This window comes from Cataglyphis hispanica, chromosome 24 (assembly GCF_021464435.1).
Source record: "Cataglyphis hispanica isolate Lineage 1 chromosome 24, ULB_Chis1_1.0, whole genome shotgun sequence".
In the NCBI taxonomy this organism is placed as follows: Eukaryota; Metazoa; Arthropoda; class Insecta; order Hymenoptera; family Formicidae; genus Cataglyphis; species Cataglyphis hispanica.
The window spans coordinates 3,457,806-3,484,037 of NC_065977.1; the positions used below are offsets into that span (position 1 = coordinate 3,457,806).

Here is a 26,232-nt window from a genome sequence, read left to right on the forward strand (position 1 = left end):
TGTTCTTGATGAATGTGTACAATTTTTATTCTTAATTCTTCATCTGATATTTGTGAATATCATGCACACATGGGCATATTTAATTCATATAATTTTTTATAAATGGTACTTCTTGAACAACCTAAGTGATTTGCTATACTAGTAGCAGTACACCCTTCATTGTACAATAAGGCCAATTGTCCTTCGTTTAATTGAACAGCAGGACGACCTTTTCTTGTTTATAAAATTTAAAAGTTAAATAAATATAATTTATTTTTAATTAAATTTAATAAATTATAATCAAATAACGTTTTAATTAACATTATATTTAAATAAATATAATTCATATTTATTCTTATTTAAATTATACTTTGACAATAATAATAAAATACTAACTATTTGAATTTATTCTAGGTGCAATATAATCTCGTTGTTGTCCTTCACGTCGAATTAAAAATAACGCCTTTATTGCTTCCAAAAGTTTATTATAAGTGTTTACTGATATTTCGGTAGATATTCTTCTCAAATTTGTTTTAGCCATATATAGTGGACTGTACTCTATATTCTTCGAACATTGATAAGATCTTATAGCATCAGCAATTATTTGTCGAATTTTCCTGAGAGTCCTTACTACATGGACTTCTACTCGACCTTTCTCTTCCATATTAGTAGCTAAATATAAATTTTTGATTATTAATTTTTAATAATAATAATAATAATGTAGAAAAGAGAGAAAGAGGGATAAAGGGTAATAATAATTTTAATTAATAATAATATTTTGATGTCTCGTTAATTATCGAATTTATTTGAACACCTAACTATGAACGTCTAACTATACTTTTTTTACTATTATATATAATAATAAACAATGAACTTGCTTACCTGATTAATGCACTTTATTTTCCAAACAACATTATTTTCGAGGTTATGCAAACATGCGAAAAAGTCACATGCGCAACTTATACTTAAAAGATTGTTCATATTGGCATCATTTGATTCTACGCATTGTCATCAGTGCTACCAATATAGAATCAAAGATCACCAGTTACTGAATTAAAATTATGTGGCGACATAATAATAATTCTATAAATTAAAATTATGTCGGGACATAATAAAAATTCGGAATTATTTTTATGTCCAGATATAATTTTAATTTATGGAATTATTATTATGTGATAACATAATTTTAATTCATTCAATTATTATATTAAAATATAAATTTGATTAATTAAATTATTTTTATGTGAGAACACAATAATAATAATATAAATTAAATTTATGTTTTAATATAATAATAATTAAATGAAATTATGCCGCAACATAATAATAATTCCATAAATTAAAATTATGTCTGGACATAAAAATAATTTCAAACTTTTATTATGTCCCGTCATAATTTTAATTTATTAATAAGAATCTCAATTTTTCTTAAGACAATTATTTCTTAAAACTTTTATATTGAATGGAATATTTTTTATGTTATTAAAAAGTAAAACGGCGTGCCATAACAAACACTTTTTCCACATCAGCTCTGCACAAATACAACGTAAACACACTTTTCTTTATTATATAATTAAAAAAAACATTGAAACTGTGAAATATTTTAAAATCGCATCTCTGGAATCAGAAAAAAGCAAAACTCTGTATTATTTATGAATGTATCCTCTATAATATATGTAAAATGATCTGTGAGATGTAAGTTAATTCGAACATTTATCAGAAATACATAACAAACTATATATAACAATCTATATATCGGGCGAATATTACATAACGTCAATAGTCATCATAGAAAATAATGCAGAAAAAACACTAATTTTAAAATCTTAAGTTCTGACTGTTTATTATAAATATGTAAAATTGATAGATTAAGAAAAGTAAAATCAAAATCTGTAACGTATTAAGTTAAAATAAGTATATACGTTAAGAATGATCAAAGGTTTAGAATTTGGCGTTCGCATATATGTATTAAAACTAAATTTTGAAATTTTCTAAGCTTTCTTTATCATCGAAACTTGCGCTTAAATTAAAATTATAGAAAAGGTCTAATCTAACCCTTACCTAACCTAACCCCGCACCATTCTTATGGAAAAATGACTTTCGTTGGAGTTGGTTAATTTTTGGATATGTTGTAGTTCTCGTCATGTTATAGTTCTGAACAAATGTCTTAATGGGCACAATTTGATCCTATGAGCTGTTTCCGCGCTACAAGCTCTAAAAGGTCGAGATTTAACATGTAAAAGTATAAGCTTTTCGACTCGATATATGTGATCTTCGATCGAATGCGATGTTCATTCTTAACGTATACACTTATTTTAACTTAATACGTTATAGATTTTAATTTTAATTTTTCTTAATCTATTAATTTTACATATTTGTAATAAACAGTCATAACTTAAGATTTTAAAATTAGTCTTTTCTGCATTATTTTCTCTGATGACTATTGACATTAATATTGTATTGACATTAATATTGTAATATTCGCGCGGTATATAATTTGTTATGTATTTCTGCCCATTGAGACATTTGTTCAAAATGACGAAAACTATAACATATCCGAAAATTAATTAAATCCACCGAAAGCCATTTTCCCATAAGAATGGTGCCTTTACCAGTTTTGAGTCACAAAATTTATTTGTCTATGTCGGCAATTTTTTATACATTTTGCATGAGCTTCTTTATTAATTCTTTTATGATATTCCGAAAATATATAATAAAAAAATAAAGTAATTAAATTAGGCGAAAAAGAATTAGACAAGATAAAAAAAATTTAAGAAAATAAGGCTATGAGTCTGTTAACTATAAAAATAACTAAACCTAATAAGTGACATAGAAAAAGCGCCACGAGTTTTTAAGCGTGGCTGCTACTCTTCATTTAAAATGTGAGTCTCGACGCTAATTACATTTGCTAGCTACAATGAAAAGGAAATGAAGAAGATTTTTATAATATAGTTTGGACGCTAAGTATAACTGCTAATCCTCATAAATATAGGTCTTAACGCTAATCATCTACTAATTAATCTAGGCGATATAAGAAAGAAACAATAAAAAACGAATCGTTGTTAATACAGGCAATCCAAATAATGGCTAAAATGAGAAATAAAAAAGAAATGTGGAAAGAATAGAATGAAAGATAAAATAAGGAACAGTAAAATGTAATATTTAGTTACAGGAATAGAGATTGATGACCCAATGATTTTAAAAGAATAAAACATTCTGCAGAAACCTAGGAAGTGTTCAGATTTAAATAAAAGAAAGGAGAAAAAAGGAAACAAAAAATTATTTAATTGAATTTTTTTTTGCATTACTTGTTGACAGAATTTTTGAATTTCCTTTGATAGATATGTTGCAGGAAGGGCGGGGGGGGGAGGGGGTGTTTGGAATAATTCCTCACAAAAGCTCAAGTGAAAGCTGACATTATTTTAAAAGATATAACAAATTGAAGTTTGAGTACAAACTTCTTCGTGAGAAGGTTTATTAATATACTTATAATTTTAAAATTTTCTTTTAAAAAAGTGACTTCCTTACAGGAGTCTAAAGTTCTCTTTAGAGGTTTTCATTTTAACCTGAAAGATAGCTTTTCACAAAGTTTCGAAATCAGAGATAGACGCTTTTCAAAACTTTATCTTAAAGAAACTCTAACTTAACCCAATCATTCTCCAAAAAATAAAGCATTATTCAGGGTATATAATTCCTTAATGGTGGAAGAAAATTAGGAGTTGAATTAGATTAGAATTTTTTGGGATGGGAATGCAGGGGAAGGAATTGTACATTTCCTTCAGATACATATAAGTGCGTGAGTGTTCAAAGTGAATGCATCATTTATGTAACTATCTTTAAATAATGTAACAGTAACTTTTTAAAAGATGATAGATTAGTATACACGAACTTTACTGTTAATATCAGTTTATAATGCTTAAGAAAAAGCATTAAAATTCTCAAACTTTAATTTGTTATATCTCTTAAATCAATGTATTCTTCACTTAATTAAAAAAGAAATTATTCAGAACAATCTATCTAATAATAAGTGACAAAATTCGAAAGAATGTTACATATTATACATATATATCAATAATTTCTTATTCCTATAAGTATAATAAATATTCCTAAATGAATCTATTGCTGTTACTATCCTAAATATTAATTGAGAAAAAGAATTTTTAATTATACAGGGTGTTTCATAATATGTGAGACTCACTAAGTATAATAAATATTTCTAAATGAATCTATTGCTGTTATCTTAAATATTCATTGTAAAAAAGAATTTTTAATTATACGAGGTGTTTTGTATCATGTGAGAATCACTTTAGCAGTAGATGAGGGATAAAGACAATGATGTATGTTTATATCAAAAATGTTTATATAAACATGTTCAAAAATGTTTATATAGACATGTTCTATTTTACCTTGTTCTAGAGTTTTAGCTATTCTTGTACTTCAGTAATATGCAACTGCTTATTTTTATGGTAAATGTTTGAAACGACTTGTATTTGTAAACAATATTCTTGTATTTGTAAATAATGTTCAATTTAAATTTTTAATTTGGGACTATTTAGAAACAATTATTTATTCAATACTCATTACTAAAATCAAAAAATTTTGTATGTATATAACAAGGCTGTTAATAAATCCAATAAATATCTGAAATTTTTAAAATATTGGAAATTTTTTAAAATATTAGAAAAGTTTTTGACAGAATAACTGCAAGCTTGCAAAGATGGTCATTTCAAATACTTCCTGTAAAAATAAACAGCAACATATTACTGAAACACAAGAATGATTATAATCCTGGAATAAGATCAAAGAAGATAAAAAAATATGTTTATACAGGATATTCGAAAAGAATGGGACTCGCTATGATGTTCAAAGGTGCGTATTTTCATGGAAAATGACCTGAACAAAAATTGTAAGAATCATGAAGGACTATCTTTTGACCTTGAACTTGATCTTGAACTTGATCTTAAGGATCAATTGAAGGTCAACTTTGATTTTTTTAATGAAAATCCCCTTTTTTGATCACAGATTTAAAAGGGCGAGAAATTTTGCGTTCAGATACGTTGTCATATCAGTGGTTAAAGTGATCCTTAGTCATTTGGAAGTCAAATTATTAACAGTCACACAATATGCAAAAGAGGGTGGTATCGAGAGAATTAATCAGAACAAAAGTTGTAGGGATCCTGAAGGACTATCTTTTGGTGACCTTGAACTTAACCTTGTGGTCGATTGGGTACGATTTGTTCAGGTCATTTCACTCGATACCACCCTCCGTTGTATATTGTAACTGTCAATAATTTAACCTCCAAATGACATATAGGGATCACTTTGACTAGAGATATGATAACATATCTGAACGTAAAATTTCTTCTTTTTAAATCAGGGATTAAAAAAAGAAATTTTCACTTAAAAAATCAAAGTTGATCTTCAATTAACCTTCAAGTTCAAAGTCAAATTCAAGATCACCAAAAGATCCTTCATGATCCCTACAATTTTTGTTCTGGTCATTTTTCGTGAAAGTGCGTTCTGGAGATCAGAGGGTTCTTTTCAAATATCCTGTATAAATATGACATATTTATATAAATTTTTTTATTGTTTTTGTGTCTCTCATTCGATATATGTGCATGGGTGTATGCGTACAATAGTCCTTTTTTGATTACTTTAAATATATTTTGGTCTTTTCTTCGGATCATCATGCATGTTTTACAATGCAAAGTGAAAACTACCTCACAATTGTTATATGAATGGGAAAATGTATGCGTGGGCGTAATGGGTTGCACTCTCCTACGGAGGGACTTCAGTTCCAGAAGATATAACTTAATTTAAACTAAATTTTAGTTTTAAATCAGAAATAGGAAGAGCTTTGTCCCTGTAGACAAACGCATACACTTTCTACATAATTCACAATCCACATAACAATTATGAGGTGGACCTTGCATCGGTGAACCGGATTGTTGACAAAATATCTTAGAAGATAATAAACAGATTATGTACATAAACACGACTGTTTCTAATACTTAAAGAAAAGCATTAAAATTGTGAAACTTTAATTTGTTATTTAAACCAGTGCCGACCGCTACTTGTTTCTTGCAGGGAATTACTCAGAACATTCCCTTCTACAATATATCTATGTGGTGATTAAATTGGTGAGATATGACTTTTTATGCATATTTACCAGATTAAGAAAGTCAAATAATTTAAATGAAATAATATTAAATATTAAAGTAAGGAATGTGGCACAAGAAAAATTAACCTGAGAAAAAAAAATTATGAGATAAAGAATCAAATTGGAGTATGTCAGAAGGATGGCTTTCCAGAAGGGAAATTGATTTAAGAGCAAAAGAATGCATATAGAAGTAATGATGTATATTTTAATGAAGAACACAAAGAATCATTAATCATGAACAAAATTAAGAATATTTGAACGATTCGCATATAATTGGTCAAAACTAATAATCGCATGTATAAACAATAAATAATTTGAGACACGTGTTACGTCCAGAACTTCAGAAGGATGAGTGCGCAAGGAAGGGCACAACAACTATTCTAATTATTCAGAAATTAGACGCCTTACGACGTAAGAATCGAGTTGAACGAATTCGGAGGTCTGGAAATCAGGTAAACGACAGTTTGAGTCACTATTACGCTGTTCAAACGTTCACTCGGTGATCCCATTTTGATAAAGACATTTAATCCTTATTACCTAGGATGGGAGTGCAATCTTTTATTGGGAACGAGAGAGGAAGATCAAGAAATATCTCCTTTAATTAAACAAAAATATTGTTACGTCCGCGCGACGATTTGAGATAAATCGAATCGCACACGACACAATCGGTACTCTCCGCGTCGTAAATAATAAAACTTATTATAAATAGCAAAAGGAACTTTAATATAACACAGAACATGGAACAGATAAACTCGTTTGTAATAAATGGCGAATATTTCCACGCGGAATCAAATCCGTCGCGATACTAAGATGGCGATTCGAAACACAAGATGTCTGCCGTTGTTTATCAACAACGTCTCCGACAATGCGCTTAGAGATGATCTCTCAGAGACAGCATAATCCAGGAATGCAACAATATATTATTTATTCATGAAGAAGAAATTAAATTTTGTACATGTTCTTATATACAAGAAAAAATTAATCTCTAATTATGTGAATGTATGCGTGAGTATATGTGTGATTGTTTGTATGATTATTTATTTATTTGCAGGATACATTGGTTCGAGGAATGTCAATCAAAGAAATTACGGGAAAACTCTATCATTAAAGTTGAATCTCTGGCTGGTAAATACAATAGGTGGCTATCTAAAAAAAAAAATCAAACAGATAAATAGACAAAATGGGTTAATATGTCATCTGATTTGGAAATAATGATAAGATTTAAAAGATGATATCCTTCTTGGAACGAGAAAGAATCTTCGAGATTCGGAAGTTCATCATAGAACTCCTGGATAGCCTTTTCAAAATCATCCGATTCTGAGATTTTAGGAATGGGGGGAGAAGAACTGTCGAGAATCACTGTTGGAATTGATGACAGTGATCGCGGGAAACAAGAAAGTTCGAAACGGTGGAAGGGACAGGAAAAATATTCGGGGGAGTAAGTGGGGAAAAGTGAGAGTGGTGAAGTGGAGTCTGTGTGTGTTAAATCATTATGATGTTTATTGAAGTTATTAATTATACTAATTATTTTGTTAGCCTTTTCTAATTATTATTAATTCTAGTTATATATCAGTTGACAATTTTGATGGTTTGCGAATCCGCTCAAGTCAACACCTTCCGATTTCTGTGATAAAATCGCTTCACACGCTTAGCCCGCAATTTTAGTGGATCAATGGTCACGTAAAGCAACATTCTTTTCACTATGAAAGTAAAATAATAGTGAAAAATTTACAGTTTATAGATTACGCAGAACTAATTGATTGTAGTGACTTACTTTTAGTAGGAAGGTAAAGTGGTTAATATGCTGATTCGCAGATCGCTGATCGGGAAAAAGCCATCAGGAAGAGTATTAGTCGCGGAACACGATATAAGCGATTTTGAATAGTTACACTAAATATTAATTAACTTAGCTACCGACTTAGTTACGAACAACTGACTTCTGACTGATGGAGTGATGCCGCGAATCTCGCGAGCTCTCTTTTTATAGTTAGTCGATTGATCAAAGGTTCAGCCTCTTCCGATGGATCTTTGCAAGCGTGATTTTGAAGTAAAAGGTCTTATTTTTCTATGATTATCGATATAGACTATTTTTGTTGGCTATTTTTAAAGATATTTCGTAAGATGTTTTCGTCTCTTCGCTGTTTCTTTGTTCTTTTAAGATGTGTTGTGTGAGACATCTAATGATATTTACTAGAAAAGAGTTGCGTAGTTTCTTTTGTTTTCTAGTGGTTCATGGGTATATTTATTGATGAATGTCGAAATGCTTAAAGCGTTATGTGGCGCAAGAACTTCTTTTTAAACCCAACTCTGATTGCTAGAAAGATATTCATATGTTAAACAATCCTCGTTTCTAGGGAGACGTACATACATTATTAAACAGTCCTCGTTTCTAGAAATATATAGAGATACGTATATATATTGTTAATAATTAACCTATAATTACAATTATCAATAAGTTTTCAAATATGGCGCCTAGCATAATGCGTGGAGCGTTGCTTGCGCGATCACTAGCCTTGCGCGACCACTAACAATCGGTCAATAATTAATTTCTTAAGAAAAATATATTAACAATATAGAGCAAGATGTGAATGGACAAAGGAAAAAGGCATCATGATAAAATTCTCGGAAACTGAATAAGCAGTCAAAAAGAATAGACTAAACAAGCGCAACACGATATGTGTTCCAAATAAAATCACTATATTTCTTCTAACTTAATTAATTAATATACAAGCCAGGCACGAAATGTATCAAGACTCGCTTACTCACTATTAAATGTATCGCAACTGATCTCTGTGTACAAAGTGACAACAAATATATTTATATTGTCGTAACTCGAAATTCAATACCGATCTAAAAAAGTCAAAAGAGCACAGTGCAAAATTAACATTTCATAAGTTATTGCGAGCGCTTCCTAAACCGCGATTAAATGCAAAACATATAATTTGTTGCAATATTAAATTAAGATATTGCGACCTACTATCAAGAAACCAGCTATCTTCGGTTAATAATAGGAGAAGTAACGAGTACCTCGAAGCCGTAATCTGAATCTAAGTAGTAACGCGTACATACGAAATAATTGTGAAGTTCCACAAGCGATGATATTATTCATCACAGAAGCATCATCAGACCGAACTGTACATAAGCTATTCAAATATATTGTTACTGCACGGAATCTTAGTCTCGTGTTTCTCGACACTCGGAATACCAACACTTAAGATGAGCCGAACCCTTGGACCAAATTCCTGTTGTACCCGGAAAAGCACAACAATATTCAAAAATCCGGAAATACTTTACTCATAGCGTGGATCCTAATCTTTTGGATGTTTAGATCCTGGAAAACTTTTCTTTAGCACTAAGGACATAACAAGATGCATGAATTTTTTATTACTTGGATTCGTGGAAGATGATTTTCAAAGAAGGAACTAAAACGTACAAAATAATTAAAGAAGTTTTTGAATAATTTAGTTACGTCTATTTATTGTTAGCCCTTCCTACCTAAATATCTTTATAATATGTGTTAAAAGAAACTTAAAAGAAAAAAAATTGCTTATGTTGGGGGGAGAGGAATTTGAAAGAAATGTTATCTTGTTATATTTTATTATTATTCTCTAACATTCTTAGTTTGATTATCACCTACAGGAACTCCGGTGGCATTGGCAAGGATCTTATATTTCTACTAGCCGAAGAGCAAATTCGAGATGAAGCTTTTCTAGATGACATTAATAGCTTGCTCAATGATGGTGAAGTTCCAAATCTTTTTACGATTGAAGAAAGACAAGAGATCATTGAGATGACACGATTGGCTGCTCAAGGCGGTAAAAACATCGATATTTCTGTACTGGCTGTGCTGTTGTACTTCGTTAATCGTTGTCGCGAAAAGTTACATTTGATACTATGTTTAAGTCCAATTGGTGATGCCTTCAGAATTCGTTTACGAATGTATCCAAGTTTAGTGAATTGCTGCACTATTGACTGGTTCGAAGAATGGCCAGAGGATGCGCTCGAGCAGGTAATGCTTCTATATATGTGTCTGGTAATTCGTGTTTTGTGATGATAGTTTTAACTTGATTTTATTACTGTAATACAAAATTATAGAGTAAAAGAACTTCTTTTTAAACCAGTGGCGCACAATGCTATTTTATTTATTAGATTATTAATTAGATTTGCGTGCTTGCTACCGTGTAGGAAGCATTGCTGGCAGTACTGCTAACTGTATTGCTGGCTTTGCTTTAGATGATGCGGGTTTTCGTGCTGACAACTACTACAGGCTTTTACATCTGGTATTCACATCTGGTAAATAAATATGCAGCATGTTATTACTTCTGCAGTACTATGTCGAAAAATGCAATTAAATTAAATGCATATTAAATGCATATTTCATTCAATAATACCTGTAAGAGAATACTTTAGCATAACTTTTTTTATAATCTAATTCTAACTTAAAGCTGTGTTTTGATTAGCTTTTGCGATTAATCAGAACAGCAAGAAAAATAGCTGTTTTATCACGAAAATCCAGCAGATTAATCAGCATGATTAACAGATACATAATTTTCAGCCTAACAGACAGATTGTCAGCACAGGCGCAGGCAATCCAGATAGAATAATAGAGTGAGTCCTGATTGCACACATTACAAATCGGACACCACAATATTTTCCAATTGGGCACAGACTCGATCGGACACAGATCCAATCTGACACAGTTCCGATTGCACACACACTGTTGCAATCGGACAGTTCCAATCAGACACAGACTCGATCGGACACAGATCCAGTTGTTTTAGATGTGAGAAATAAATTGCGCGTGAACCCAAATTCAGGAAATAAAAAAAAAGTTTATATAAAAAAAAGTTCATATAAGACAGCTCTTATCAATACATAGATTTGAGTTGAAGCTCGCTGCGTGAAAAGTTGTAAACTCATTTGATTTCTTGCTTTGAGTGAGAAGTTGTGAAACTCATGTGGAAACACACTTCGCATTGAAAAATACATGCATAGACGCAGTATGTTCCGCCCCTGCCTGCAGGAAAGTTCCACTACGAGAAAACTAGAGACATAAGTTTGATCAAATTGGATGAAAAATAGGCCAATTGGAACCAAGCCGCGGTAATTGTGCGTAAACAAATTAATATATTAAATTTAATTACATTAAAACATTATTAACAATAGACGTTTCGATCCTCTTCTTCAGTGAACATTAAAAAACAAAAAAGAAAAAAACTATAATAATATTAGCTATAAAGACAGCAATGGCAAGTCAAACCAACCATCCGTATAAAAATACATGTCGCATTTGAGATGGTGAAAGTCTGAAAACGCAGCCAAAAGGTGATCAAGATTCTGATCGAGCGTAAGGTCCGTCTACTAAATAAATAAGAGGATTATATCAAGAGCAAATAAAGCAAATCATATGAAACCAAAGGATACAGATGTGCAATACTTACCCTAAAGGCTGAAACACAGGAGTGGAATAAGTTAAACGAATCAAATCACCGTCAAACGAATAAAATACTGATAAATAAATTAATTCATCAAAAGATAAAATCTGTTATAATAATTTAAATTTTATATACCAGAAGGTTGTTATGTCGGTAAGAAAATTTGATGACATATGAGACAAAAACAAATAAGTAGAGGAGCAGGAATAAAAGAAAACAGAGACCAAATATAGATTGAAAAGGACGAAAGAGACAAAAACAAAATAAGAGAGGAGCAAGGAGAAAATGGGGAATAAAGGGACAGATATAGATAGAATCAAGATTGTAAACAAGAAAAGAATGGGACATGACAAGGAAGGCAAATTAATGCGAACATTTTTGTAAGATGGGGAAATAAGACCTATCGAGGAGATTAGTATCCTCTTGTAAATTGATGCCGTTTTCTTGTTGTTTTATGTGTAACATTTTGGAAATGCATCTTTTCACATAGGAAGGTTCTTCATTCAAAATACAAATGTTGCTCCCATCAAATCCATACCCGGAAAGTTGATGGTCAGTAATTACTGAATAAGAGAGTGCTATTCTATTAATGTTAGAGCGATTTTCTTTGATTTGAGAAAATAATTGTTTGCCTGTTTGTCCCACATACGAAGCATTTTAGCAGTGAATTTTATAGACCACATTGCAATGATTTTCCGAAAGGAGGAGAGTCTTTGTGTGTTTTAATGTATCTGTTTAGTTGGAACAAACATAGGCCATTATTAATCTCTCTGATTAACGGTGATAACTTTTCTGTGATGTTTTCTTATATAATGAATAGTGAATTATGGAAGAGAGCAAGGAAGGAGGACGGGAGGGAAAGAAGGGAGAGTGTTCTTTGAGATTAAAAACTTAATTCTATTGTGTATAGTATCAAAAATAAATTCCAGGGTAATAGTTGTTCAAAAGAATGTTGACAATTAGATGCAGGTTTTTTTCATGATAAGTAGAACAATCTAAAAACCCAGTCAACTATTTCAATAATAACACCCCTCTTGTGGCAAATGGGGTGTTAGGAGAAATAATTAAGGAACCTCCCTGAAAAAATTTTCGATACCAATCGTATAAAAATCTGCCATTGGTTAAATTGATGGAAAAAACTAGAAAGTTGATGTTATTGTTATTATTCACTTCTAATGTGAATTGTAATATCTTATGAAAGGAATTAAAAAAGGAGAAGATGGTAGCAAAAAAGGATGTAGGAACGGCAAAAAGGATATCATCCACGTATCGGACATATAAAGGCACTTTTATAGAGAGCATTGAAATAGCCCTCTCCTTCAAATTTTGGAGGCCAATGTTCGCCAAGACCAGGGATAGAGGGGATCCGAATGGGAGAGCCGAACATTTGTTTATAAATTCTTCCGTTGAATTTAAATAAAATTCAGAATTAAGTTCAGAACCAACCGGACACCCGCCAAAAATTCTTTGTAAGGATAGAGGTATTTTGTTCAATGAAATGCCATCTCTTTCCAATGCCCTTAATTACCAAGTCATTTAGAACGTTGGTAAAGAGAGAAATCACATCTAATGAAGCGAGTAGATGGTGTTCCTCCAATATTTTAGATTTTAATTTCTTAACTAAATCGTAACTGACGTGGCTATTAGATCTAGGAATGCTCTCAAAAATAGTTCTGTGTAGGAAAGTGACAAAGGAATGAAGAGGATTATTAATCGATGAAATGATTATCCTGAGAGCACAATTGTCCTTATGAAATTTTGACCGACCGTACGTTCGAGGAAACACTCCATCGCTAAAAAACAACGCTCGTGATTTTCTTGCAGAGATATAATCATGCTTCTTCCATCTAGTTAATAAAATACGAAGATCGTTGATAATTTTTTTGATAGGATTTCTATTGATAATCAAGTAAGTGCTATTGGGATCTGATATAGGGGTACGGTTTAATCTAATGTGGCGACTGCAAGGCAGACAGTATGGTCGGTTAAGAATATGCAGGCGTCATATTTTCTTTACGAGGTGAAAATTTGCTAACTTCGATCATTATTAGTTTTTTTGTAAATATTATATAACTGATGATTTTATTTATGATATGTGAAGTATGCAAAAAGTATGCTTTGCTATAGTTTGATTTTCTACAAAGATCGTAGTGCTATATGTCAGATCCCAATTATTGTTTAACAGTATCTCCATCTTATGTATGTACTCAGATTTGTCAAGGGCTATATTGCCTTTATCCGCGCGTGTGATTAAAAGGTCAGGATGGTTTTTCAAAAAATTGTTAGTGATTCTTGTCATTTTGCTAATGCAACAATCAATCTCAGAGGGAATGGAAGGAGAGGATAAAAATTTGCTGATTATGTTTATACTAGCGTTCCTAATATTTCCAGCAACATCCGGGTAAAGATCGTTGAGATCGTGAAGATGTTCTTTTCAATATGTTTGATAAGTTTGAACGTAAGTGATCTTTTTTTTTGCCGGCAAAATATAAGTTTGAGTTCAACCATCGGGCTGTCCGATCGAGGCAGTGTCCGGTCGGGTTTGTGTCCGATCGGGAAATATTGTGTCCGATCTATAATGCGCAAACGGGACGATACCGAATAATAAAAAATACTTAAATACGCCGTGTGCCGCTGGCTTTAAGTAGCAAACGTGCGTTACTTTGACATCAAATAATATTTTGTTGACGTCGACTGACGTGCATTTACTATCTAATTGTAAGTTAATTCTATCTGCAACTGTTTACATATATGCATTGACAAACTCTGTTTATACCACTCTGGTTATATCAAGAAAATTTAAAAAAAGATGCTCATTTTTACCTCTCTTTTAAACGAAAAATTTAAACTTCCTTGATGTTAAATTAAAGTTTAAGTCCCCATTATATATCAAGTATGTGAAAATGGATCCCCTTCTTGTTCTAGAAATAATTATTAGATAACATAAAAAATGCATATAAATAAATGGTGCCGTGTTTTATTCCATTAAAATTATTAAAAATTACAAAAATGCATATTTTCACTGAGAATTCTTGTCTCTTCTCTGAATTCGAAATGATACATTGGCTATAGTTTCATTTGTAATGGCAGCCATGAACGTGATCAAATTTTAACTACTAAATGATCATGATAGTTATTATCAATATATATCTTAATATTTAATTATTTTGATAATAATTATCAAAACAATAATTTTAACTATATGTTATTGCAAACAATAATTGTAATTATATATAACTATGTGTTATTATCAATCATTGTTTTAAAAATGACTTTCAACTTAAAACAGAATATTTTTGTAACAATTAGAGGAGCCAATTTGTAATTCATTATATATATATATATATATATATATATATATATATATACAGGGTGTGCTAGACCACCCATACACCCCTTTTCTTTCCAAAATTATCCATTTTAGAGAAAAACGTTTTGAACAAAAATTGTATGGTTTTGAGGGGAACATAAAATGGTGTCATTGTTTGACCTTGGATGACATCGTTAAGGTTAAATCAAGGACACTTTAATTTCTTAAGTAGAATTCCCTATTTTTTATTGCACATTCTTATAGCTTATGTGGAGAGCTTGTAACGATACCGTTACCAGTCTCGCGGACAGACCATTCGCTCGCAGTATGAGGCATAGCGCCTATGGCGCCCCTAAACGCTCGCACCTATGGCGCGAATCCCACCAAGGTGACCGCCCTACCATGCCGAATCGCGTGAGTGGGAGAGCCGCGCCGGTATATGAGGCGGTCCGGCGAGCGTATCTTTACCAGTTCCTTATCTTGAGCCCTGTCCGAACCAAGATCCGAAACCAAGCAGACACTAGGCAACAGGTTACTCGTTGTTAGGCCGGGATTCCCGGTTTCTGGCAGACGCTCACCGAATACCTTCGCTACACCAGGCCACGGGCTGGTTAGGCTGGATTTCCCGATTGCTGGGACGACGGACGCCACATTCATGTCAAACCAAGCCACGGGCTTCTCGTGGTTATGCCGGGCTTCTCAGTTGCTGGAGTTAGGTTAAGAAAACGTTACTGACCAAATCGATATACCGAGTGGTTCCATCCCACCGGACTGACCGATTCATATACCGGGTACTCCGTTAAACTGACCGACCGACCAATTAATTAGACCGAGAGGTTATACCTCACCGGACCGACTGATTAATATATCGATTCATTATACGAAGTTAGTCCGTCGAAATCGACCGTTTGTACATACCGCGATCGAGGATAATTTTGTACGTCTATTGCAGGCTTTAGAACAAAGGTCGCGCTTGCTCATGACGGCGAAATACGTCACTGGCACCTAATCCTTCTAAGGATAAAGCGCCGAGCACTGGCCTTGCCAGTCCTTTTCAGGATACATCGCCGCGCAGTGCACATCGTCGCAATGACAGCCGTCACGTCCGAGTCCGACTTTTCTCGTCTGTAGATATGGATTCCGCTTTTACATACAGGCTCAAGCCGCCCGATTCTGTAAATACCATTAGCCTAGTTATTATTAAAGGTTCGCACCAGCAAAGCCTTAACCCAATGCATGCTCAAGCGAGTTAATTTGTATCGCATTGCTCACGTCCGCGCTTATTGCTCTAATTGTATTATTTCTTTATTAGCTCTAAATAAACTGTTTTGTTAAGATTATCGGAAGAGTGAATTTGAGTTTCCCCCTTCTCTTGAATCCTGGAAACCGGCAAGCCTGATCCGTGACGAACGGGAAAGGTGAACCTTTACATGGAGCCCGAACAGAGACCTGACTAGTCTAGTGGAGACTCCAGTTCGCTCGACCGACCTAGATGACCGCGTGGATTAACGAGTTAAGAAAAGACGACGTGATCCGAATATTAGTCGCGCACGGACGGGAAACGGTAGACACGCTAGACGAATTACGCCGACAACTCCGTCGATTCGTTACGCAGAACCCAACTCTTTTCGCTCCCCACCTCACTACCCCTGAAAAGGGTGGCCCAATGCCATCACCGACTGACGACCGAGAGGACCTGGAGGATCCCAAAGACCAGAGCCAACCAGTCAGGGTCATGAATCAGATCCATAAATGGGAGTGCCATTTCAATAGGAAAGACTCCTTAGCGTTCTTAGAGCGCCTCGAAGAACTAAAGAGAGGATACGGATTTACCGACGATCAGTTAGTATTGGGCCTGCCAGAATTATTACAAGGCGATCCACTTTTTTGGTATCGCAACTTCCAGGATCAGTGTGCAAACTGGGCCGACTTTTGTCGTGATTTTTGCTCACAGTACCTTCCGCGCGAATATGAGTACCAGCTCCGAAATGCCATTATGTGGCGTCGACAACAAGCTCGAGAACCCTTCCAAAAATACGCCACCGAGGTATTAATCATAATGTGGCGAGCAAGAGGGTATTTAGTCCAGGAACAATTAGAGCAACTTTACGCAAACATGAACCCGGAGTACCGGTTATACGTACTACGAGGCGAGGTCAACAGCTCGAAAGAGCTCAGTGCTCGGATCACTGATATCAAAGAGATTGACCACCAAAGATGGAGCCAGAAACAAGAGGAGAGAAAGCTAATCGCAGACTCCATCGTAGCCGCCGTCTATAAGCGAGACAAATGCTGTTGGCGCTGCAAGCAGCGCGGACATACTCGGCAAGACTGCCGCCGATCCCTTAAAAAATTCTGTTCCCGGTGCGGAAAGGACGGCATGCTAACCCGCGAATGCCACTCAGTAGCGGGAAATGGGGCTCGGCCCAGACAAACCGCGGCCGTCACCTAGCCCAAATCAGAGTAAAATTTACTCTCCGGCCGCACGTCCTAATCCGCTTGGCCCAGCAATCTCTCTGGGCATTGTTAGACTCCGGTTCTGAAATCTCGTTATTGAGCATCAAAATCGCGCCGGACAGGCGCACCCCGTATCCCGAGGCAACTCAGATCAATCTAGCCAATGGAACTAAGGCCGAGGTCACAGAGACCATTGAGCTCCCGATTACCGTAGAGGGAGAAACCGTTCGACACTGGTTTTCAGTTCTGTCAAATTTGGGCAGTCCCGTACTTATCGGGGTAGATCTATGGGCTAAACTTCGATTGACTCTGCCTTTGCCGCCTCTGAAAGCATTAACGAATCAAAGGCCCACTCGGGATTGTTACGTCCAGCCAGCGGAACCCAGACTAGGAGGCTCAATGCTTCGAAGCTTTTTTACGGGCTGAACTGACTGAGTTTGACAAAATTCAAGATCCGACCGATCGGATCCAACACCGCATCCGCCTAAAGCCCGGACCGCCTATCAAACAACGGTATCGGCCAAGAAATCCAGTCATGCAGGCGGTCATCGACGAGGAGGTTCGCAACATGGAACAGGAGGGAATTATCGAACCTTCGGTGAGCGCATGGAGCTCTCCGATAGTAGAAAAGGGACTAACGAAAAGGGACGGGGCCTACCGGTTCTGCATCGACTTTCGGAAACTCAACGACGCATCAGAGAAAGACGCATACACTTTGCCCCACATTACGGCCACTCTCGATAAAGGGGCGCACTACCTATCTACACTGGACCTTAAAAATGAATACTGGCAAGTGCCACTGGCGCCCGAGAGCCGACCGGCAACCGCTTTCACTGTACCGCGCGGCCTGATGCAGTTTCGAGTCATGCCGTTTGGGTTACATTCTGCACTCGCCACCTTCCAGCGACTGTTGAATGGTATACTAGGACCTGAGTTAGAACCACACGTCTTCGTATAACTGGACGATATTATTATCGCCAGTCGGACCTTCGATGACCATTTACGACACATAACCGAGGTTTTCCGTCTCCTACGGCAGGCAAAACTCCGCTTAAACTCCGGAAAGTGCCATTTCTGCCGACCAAGCCTCAGCTACTTGGGTTACGTAATCGATCGGGAAGGCATTCGAACCGATTTGGACAAAGTCAGCGCAATAACTAACTGGCCACTAACTTAAGAAAAGTTCGCCAGTTCTTAGGGGTTGCGTCATGGTACCGATGGTTTATCACCGACTTCTCGGTCATTGCGACATCTCTGATTCGATTAATGCGGGAAGGCGTCAAATGGACTTGGACCGACACCGAGGAAACCACGTTTAAACAGCTAAAAAAGGCTCTGACCACCGCCCCGGTCCTTGCGTGTCCCAACTTCACGCGAAGGTTTACGCTACAAACAGACGCCAGTACACATGGCTTAGGGGCGGTCCTCACCCAACATCTCGAGGAAGGTGAACGCGTCATTGCGTATGCCAGCCGAACTCTGAACGCCGCAGAACGCAATTGCAGTGCCGCCGAATTAGAGTGCGGTCGTTTGGGGGAACGGCGGATGAATATTTGAAAGGATACCAATTCACGGTCCTAACTGACCACCAAGCTTTGCGATGGTTGCAAAGAATGGAACCGACGGGCCGATTGGCGAGGTGGATCTTCGAGCTGCAACAACTCGATTTCGAGATACAGTACCGGAAAGGAGCGCTCAATAAAGTGGCCGACGCACTCTCGATTACCCGAAACCAGCGCCGTGACCCGACGACCCAGGTGTCCCTGGTACCGCCGACTCGCGAAAAGCGTACGGAGACGACCGGCCGACTATCCCGATTACGAGATACGCGACGGACTATTACACCGGCACCTGTTGCATGACTTGGATTTCCGCGAAACTCTGTCCGAAGATCAATGGAAACAGTGTGTACTGAAAGAGGATCGATTATCCCTCCTACAACGGATGCATGACGACCCTGCATCCAGGCATCTGGGCATAGCAAAAACCATTGCTCGTATTGCCCGCCTATATTACTAGCCTGGCATATTCCGGGAGGTCTCCCAGTACGTCCGCCGGTGCCCAAACTGCATGGCGCACAAAGTGCCGCAGCAGCGACCTGCGGGTATTCTCCGAGCTACCGCCGTCGCCGCGTCTTGGCAGCAAGCCTCCGTCGACTTAGTAGGGCTACGGCCAAGGTCTGCAAACGATTATATGTGGCTACTTACTATTCAAGAGCGATTCAGTAAGTGGATCGAGATGGTACCCATACGAAGGGTCACCGACGAAAAAATAGCCCAGGCCGTCACCAAATGCCTATATACCGGCACGGGTGCCCAACGACGCTAATTTCTGACAACGGAACGCAGTTTACGGCACAAAAATTTAAAACGTTGCTCGCAGCGTTCGAAATAACTCACCGTATCTCTCCGGTCTACGCGCACCAATGCAATCCGAGCGCGCCAACCGCACCATTAAGACCATGGTGGCGCAGTACGTAGGGAAGCGACACCAAAGTTGAGATGAGTACGTTGACGCATTACAATTCGCAATAAACACGCTCAAGAACGAGGCTGTCGGGTATACCCCTGCGTACAGGCCGCGAATAGGCATGACCACATCAGGAGGACCAGAGACCGGCCCCTGCACCAGACCCAGACGTACTCCGGAGACGACTCGAAGACGCGTTCTAGATCATCCGCTTACACCAGGCCCGAGCGTTCCAACGGCAGGAACGCCACTATAACCTGCGCCCGCGAGACTGGCGACTCCGTCTAGGCGACCAGGTCTGGAAGCGGGACCAACTGCTGTCCAGTAAAAGGAAGTCATTCAACGTGAAATTGGCACCCCGCTTCGATGGACCTATGAAGGTCCGCAAGATCTTGTCACCCGTGATAGTGGATTTACGCGATAGCCGAGGAAAATGGCATCGCCATGTCCATACATATCCAGGACCTTAAGCTGGCACCGGAATCCGCCGAAAACCGGCCCGAGGAGGAGGAACCGGAAGACTGAAGGAGGAGCTTTTCAAAACATAATAATATAGTATTTTTTTATTAAGAATTTTTTGAGTTATTTTGTATCTTAATCTGACATATTTTAGTATAAAATACAAAATATCTCGAAAATTATTTAGTGTTCGATAATTATATCGTAATACTTTTACATACAAAATAATATGAAGAATCAAATAGTGTACAGAAAATAATTGTTTTTTTTTTTAAATATGCAATTATTTGCAATATATTTTTTTATAACAATTATTTATTTTTTCTTTATACCATTTGATTCATTTTATTATTCTGTACATAAAAGTATTTTGATACAATTATCGAATACTAAAAAATTTTTGAGATATTTTATATTTTATACTAAAATATGTCAGATTATAAGATACAAAATAACTCAAAAAGTTCTTAATGAAAAAATACTTTATTATAGTGTTTTGAAAAGCTCTCTACTTAAGCTATAAGAATATGCAATAAAAAATAGGGGATTTTATTTAAGAAATTAAAGGTGTCTTTGACTTGACCTTAATGATGCCATCCAAGGTCAAACCAATGACACCATCTTATGTTCTCTTCAAAACCATACAATTTTTGTTTAAAACGTTTTTCTTTAAAATGCTTAGTTTTTGAAAGAAAAGGGGTGTACTGGTGGTCTAGAACATCCTGTATATATATGTATATATATGTATATAGCCTAGACAATAAAACTTTATTTTAAATTAACAAAATATTAATATTTCAATTCGCAAAAATCTTTAATGGAGACGACATCATTCTTTGTAAAATTTTTATTTTTATTTATATAGATCATTATTTAGATAGATTATTATATTTTAATATAATAATATTTTATTTTTATATCATTTATATTTATCTTAATATATCGTGTGCACGCATTGTAAAGAGTATGTTATATTGATTGCTATTAATAAAATAAGGTAGCACATCGCAACATCGCCGATGTCGAGCTTAGCGAAAATATCAAGCTTGAAGCCATAACCATCTGTAAGTTCTTCCATGTTTATGCAAAAGAAATGAGTACAAGATTCTACGAAGAAACTAGTAGGAAAACTTATTTCACAACTACCTTATTCCTCGATCTTGTGCGAATGTTTTCTAATCTGACAACGGAAAAACGGCGGGAACTCGCTTTCAATAGGTAATCCCTTTTATTAAGTGCGTGTTACAATGCGAATGATAATAGTAACGTATTTGTGTATATTTTAATATTTTACAATGAATTATTATATTTCATATAAATGCACTAATCAAACTAATTCTGAAAAGAAAAATTGGAAACAATTAGAAAGAGAAAATCAAGATAAAAAGTTTTAATTTAATTTGTAAACAGAATATATAAAATGTTGATTATCAAGTGTCGCGACGCCAAGTTCATAAAAAAGACCGCAATTATAAAAGAAATCTGTCTGGCTTGTTAAGAGTTTTGCCTATGTACAAGGACCGCGGCGCTACCAAGTAGCTTATCCGGAGTTTTATGTCTATAATACTTTTGATTAAAATATCTCAGGAATTAGAGCTGTAATCAAAAATCTAACTGCACTTTTATCACATAATGTGAATGCAAGCTTTTGATTGCGACCAGTTTGAATAAGATTGGTGCTGTCAATGCTGAGAAATGATATTCGTATAGCAAACGTGAGACTTTTTTTCCCGGATAAGTTTCAGACTCACGTACGTATGCTAGCACGCACACACGCAAAGTGATTTTGTCCATCAAGGGGCATTCACACTATTTATGTTTGATTATTCTTTTGTGTACACTCTTTTATATATGATAAATGAGACAGATGGAGGGAGGGAGGAAGGAAGGGAGGAAGGAAGGGAGGGAGGGAGGGAGGGAGGGAAGGGAAGAGAGAGAGAGAAAGAGTTTAGAATTTCTCTAATTTGCAAAGTATGTCTTACAAGATGTATAATTTGAAAGACAATTTTTCGTAAACTCTATGTCGCATAAAACACTTATAACGAAGCAAAGTATAAAAATTTGACGTGCCCATTGCATTAAAATATACTACTAAAAAAAAGTATCTCTTTTTATACCCTAAAAATTGAGCTATTTTCAAATCGTTGAAACTCTACGAAAAATCATTGTACACAAAATTAAAAAAGCATTTTAAAGCTTGAAGTTTCAACTTTAACGCGCTATCGATGGTTTTAAAAAATTTTTTTATCTTCCTTGTTTTGTATTTTAAAAAAGACTACATTGTTTTGTTTCTTAAAATTACGTTTTTTTGACATTTTGCCACTCGATAAAAAATTTTTTTTTTTTATTTTATTTCATGTTCCATAAACAACAACCATCTATAACATTTCTATTTTGCCTACAAAATGCTTTTTTAAAAATTTTTCTTTTTTTTTAATAAGTTACACGATTTTGAAGCTAAACTAACTGTATTTGTTAGAAATAAAGTCGATACTCCGCCAAAAATCATCGTATGCAAAAATGAAGAAAGCATTTTATAAAGCTTGAAATTTTAACTTTAACGCTATTGGTTATTTTAAAAAAATTTTTATTATTTTTCATTTTTAAAAAATACAAACTTCAAACTCGTGTAACTCGGTCAAAAAAAATTGTAGAAAAATTTAAAAAAAAAGTATTTTGGAGGTAAAATATTGTAGTTTATGGAACTTAAGTTGAATTTTTTGAGAGTTTTTTTATCGAGCTGCAGAGTGTCAAAAATATGTAATTTTAAAGAACAAAACAATGTGTTCTTTTTTAAAGTACAAAACAAGCAAGATAAAAAAATATTAAAAATTACTGATAGTGCGTTAAAGTTAAAACTGCAAGCTTTAAAATGGTTTTTTAATTTTGTGTACAATGATTTTTCGTCGAGTTTCAACTTTGTTTGAAAATAGTCCAATCTTTAGGTATGAAAAATGTTTCCTATTTTTTTGGTAATGTATAATTTAGGTTTGAAAATAATCAAATTTTTAGAATATGAAAAATGTTCCATATTTTTTCTAATAGTGTACATGGATCCAGACTTATCCATACAATATTCCACGTTATATGAAAATTATTGTTATGTTATATAATAAAAGTATTATTATATTAAATATTTGTATTTTATACAAAATTTTATAAAGTTTTATATAAAAACGTCAAAAAAGATATAATAATAATTAACTAGTCTACTAAAATTTCAATTTATTAGTATATGTTCATTTATAAATTTAAAATCATATACTTTACAAGAATTAATACTATTTAATTTTTCACATTGGAATAATGTTCAAAAAATATGTACCAATTGTGATGCTGTCTCAGTACTTAAAAAGACTGAAATAATAATAACAGGAAGTATTATCATCTTACAGTTATTATTATTTAAAACTAGTGATACAAAAATTATTAAAGTAACAGATTTAAAAATTAAAGCTGTACTTACAGAAATGATAAGTATTGGTGCGAATATATATAAAGTCATTAGTGGAATGTTTTATCAAGGTAAAAGTATAACTGATGGACATTATGCAAGCATAGTACGTGCTAAAGATACCGAGTGGCAATTAATAAATGATTTAAAAGTACAAAAGTGCAGTTGGCTTCGAAATGCTAAAAACGCATACATATTCTATGCAAAAAAAATATAAATTTTCATAAAAAGCAATGAGATCACAATAAAAAAACCTCACAAAGGTAAAAAAAGTACGCCAAGTACATAAAAAATATTCCTTGTACACAACAGAAAGTTAAAAAGATACTTATCTCTAAAAAATAACTAATAAAAAAATTTTTTTCTAAAAAATAAAAAACTAAATAAAATCAATAATTAACTGGCCAAGTATTTAAAAGTAATTCAGTTTGTAAAGATTTGTAATTTGAAATAATAGATATCATAAAATCAATTTTTATAGAAGTGTTTTAGACAGATTTTCTCCTTAAAATTAAAACACATTTAATTTTTATTATAAAATGATTTTTGAAATAAGTTCAATTTTGAATAATATATCACAAATTACATTACTTTAGAATTTATTAAAAGTGTTATATGCTATAATATCAAATTATATTGTTAATGTTAAGTGCAATTAGAATTCTTTTGATTTACAAAGTATATCTTACAGGATTTATAATTTGAAAGAAAATTTTTCGTAAACTCTAACTCGGGGCGCGCGTATAAAACAAACTTACAAAGTAAAATATAAAAACTTGGCGTGCCTGTCGTAAACATAGAACTAGATTTGTGTTGTCTGTACAATATTGCATGTGATATGAAAATTATTTGCATATTATATCATATATTTATTTATATAATTATATATATTTTATGATATCTAATATTTCAAATTACAAATTTTTACAAACTGAATTACTTTTAAATACTTGGCCAGTTAATTATTGATTTCATTTAGTTTTTTTATTTTTTAGAGAAAACATTTTTTATTAGTTATTTTTTAGAGATAAGTATCTTTTCAACTTTTTGTTGTGTACAAGGAATATTTTTTATGTACTTGGCGTACTTTTTTTTACCTTTGTGAGGTTTTTTTATTGTGATCTTTACTTCTTGAATTTTTAATAATTTGCTATTTAATATAAATTCTATTTTTCTCTAATATTTGAGTAACATATAATTTTTTTTATCTCAAGATATTAATCAACGAAATAAATGGCTTGAAATAATGAATTTTAAAAATTGATTTCTATCCAAGATGATGGTTATACATTCTGCACATTTTAGAAAAGATGATTGTGAATCACATCTTACATTAAAAAGATGTTTTTCCACATATACATATACATAAAAAATACAATTCCGAAAACAATAAACCTCCGATTGCGCTGAAATTTTAACCAAAGCTTGTCTTTGGCTTGTTTAATGCAATATATTAGACTTGATTCATAGAAAAATATGTTAATAGATTTTCTTTAGTTGTAGATTTCTAAATCAATTTCTTCTTATAAACCCATGTGGAATCTCACTTCGTATTAAAATGTATATGCGTGGAAATAGTGTGTTCCGCCCCTCGCCCCCCTAATGGGGGACTCCACTACCATTAAAATTAGACACTTTAATTTGCATTGAACTATGCTTCGCGTGAAAACTTGTAAACCCATGTGGAACCTCTTCGCATTAAAAAGTATATGCGTGGAGGCAGTGTGCATTAACACGATAACATTAAAATTGTTATTTTATCGCGAAACTCCTAAAATAATGGGTTTATGTGAAACATGTACCTTTTTATTCAGTTTTTTAATAGCTTCATTTTTTGAAACTTTTTTTTCTAAAATTAATATTTTCGAAGATGTACAGCAAAAATGTCTGGAATTTTAAGGGGACATAGGGGGCAAACGAGGCCACGTCGGCAGAAAACCTTCAAGATGTTTTATACTCAAGTCAAGGATAAGCTTTGATTAAAATTTCAGCCCAATCAAAGGTTCATCGTTTTCGGAACTTTATCCAAAAGTAATATAAATTCAATGTTTATTTTTTTGTTTTACTCATGTATATACATCATAGATTTCTATATATTATACTTATAGACTGCTAATACGACTATGTCTCATATAATAATATGTGAACAAAAGCAACCATTTATATACAAGATGTCCCTAAACTGGCGACAAATATTTTAATCACAAATTTTTTGTAACATTTTAAGATGAAAATTCTAATACGAAAATGTCGAAGCTACAGTAGTTTTCAAATGGGAAAAGTTTAAAGATTACAAATAACAGGACCAGAATTTCGCGTCATGAGGGATATACTGATATGTGTCATCTATCATATTTAACTGTCTTGACTAATTTTATTGTGAAGACAATTGACATATATCAATATCGGTATATTAAACTATTGAATAAAAACATTTTAAACTGCTCTTATGACTTATTACGGATAAACAGAAATAAATTTTTAATAAAAATCTTGAATATTTTTACAA

At 34.0% G+C, this 26,232-nt stretch overlaps 1 protein-coding gene across 1 annotated transcript in view; it reads left to right on the plus strand.

Moving 5' to 3' along the window:
* LOC126858296 (dynein axonemal heavy chain 7-like) overlaps positions 1 to 26,232 on the plus strand; it is a 337,651-nt gene that overhangs the window by 40,913 nt on the left and 270,506 nt on the right. The window contains exons 4-5 of the mRNA XM_050608501.1: positions 9,779 to 10,148; positions 21,267 to 21,487. Of these exons, the coding sequence (XP_050464458.1) occupies positions 9,779 to 10,148; positions 21,267 to 21,487 (591 nt within the window). The remainder of the gene's footprint in view (positions 1 to 9,778; positions 10,149 to 21,266; positions 21,488 to 26,232) is intronic.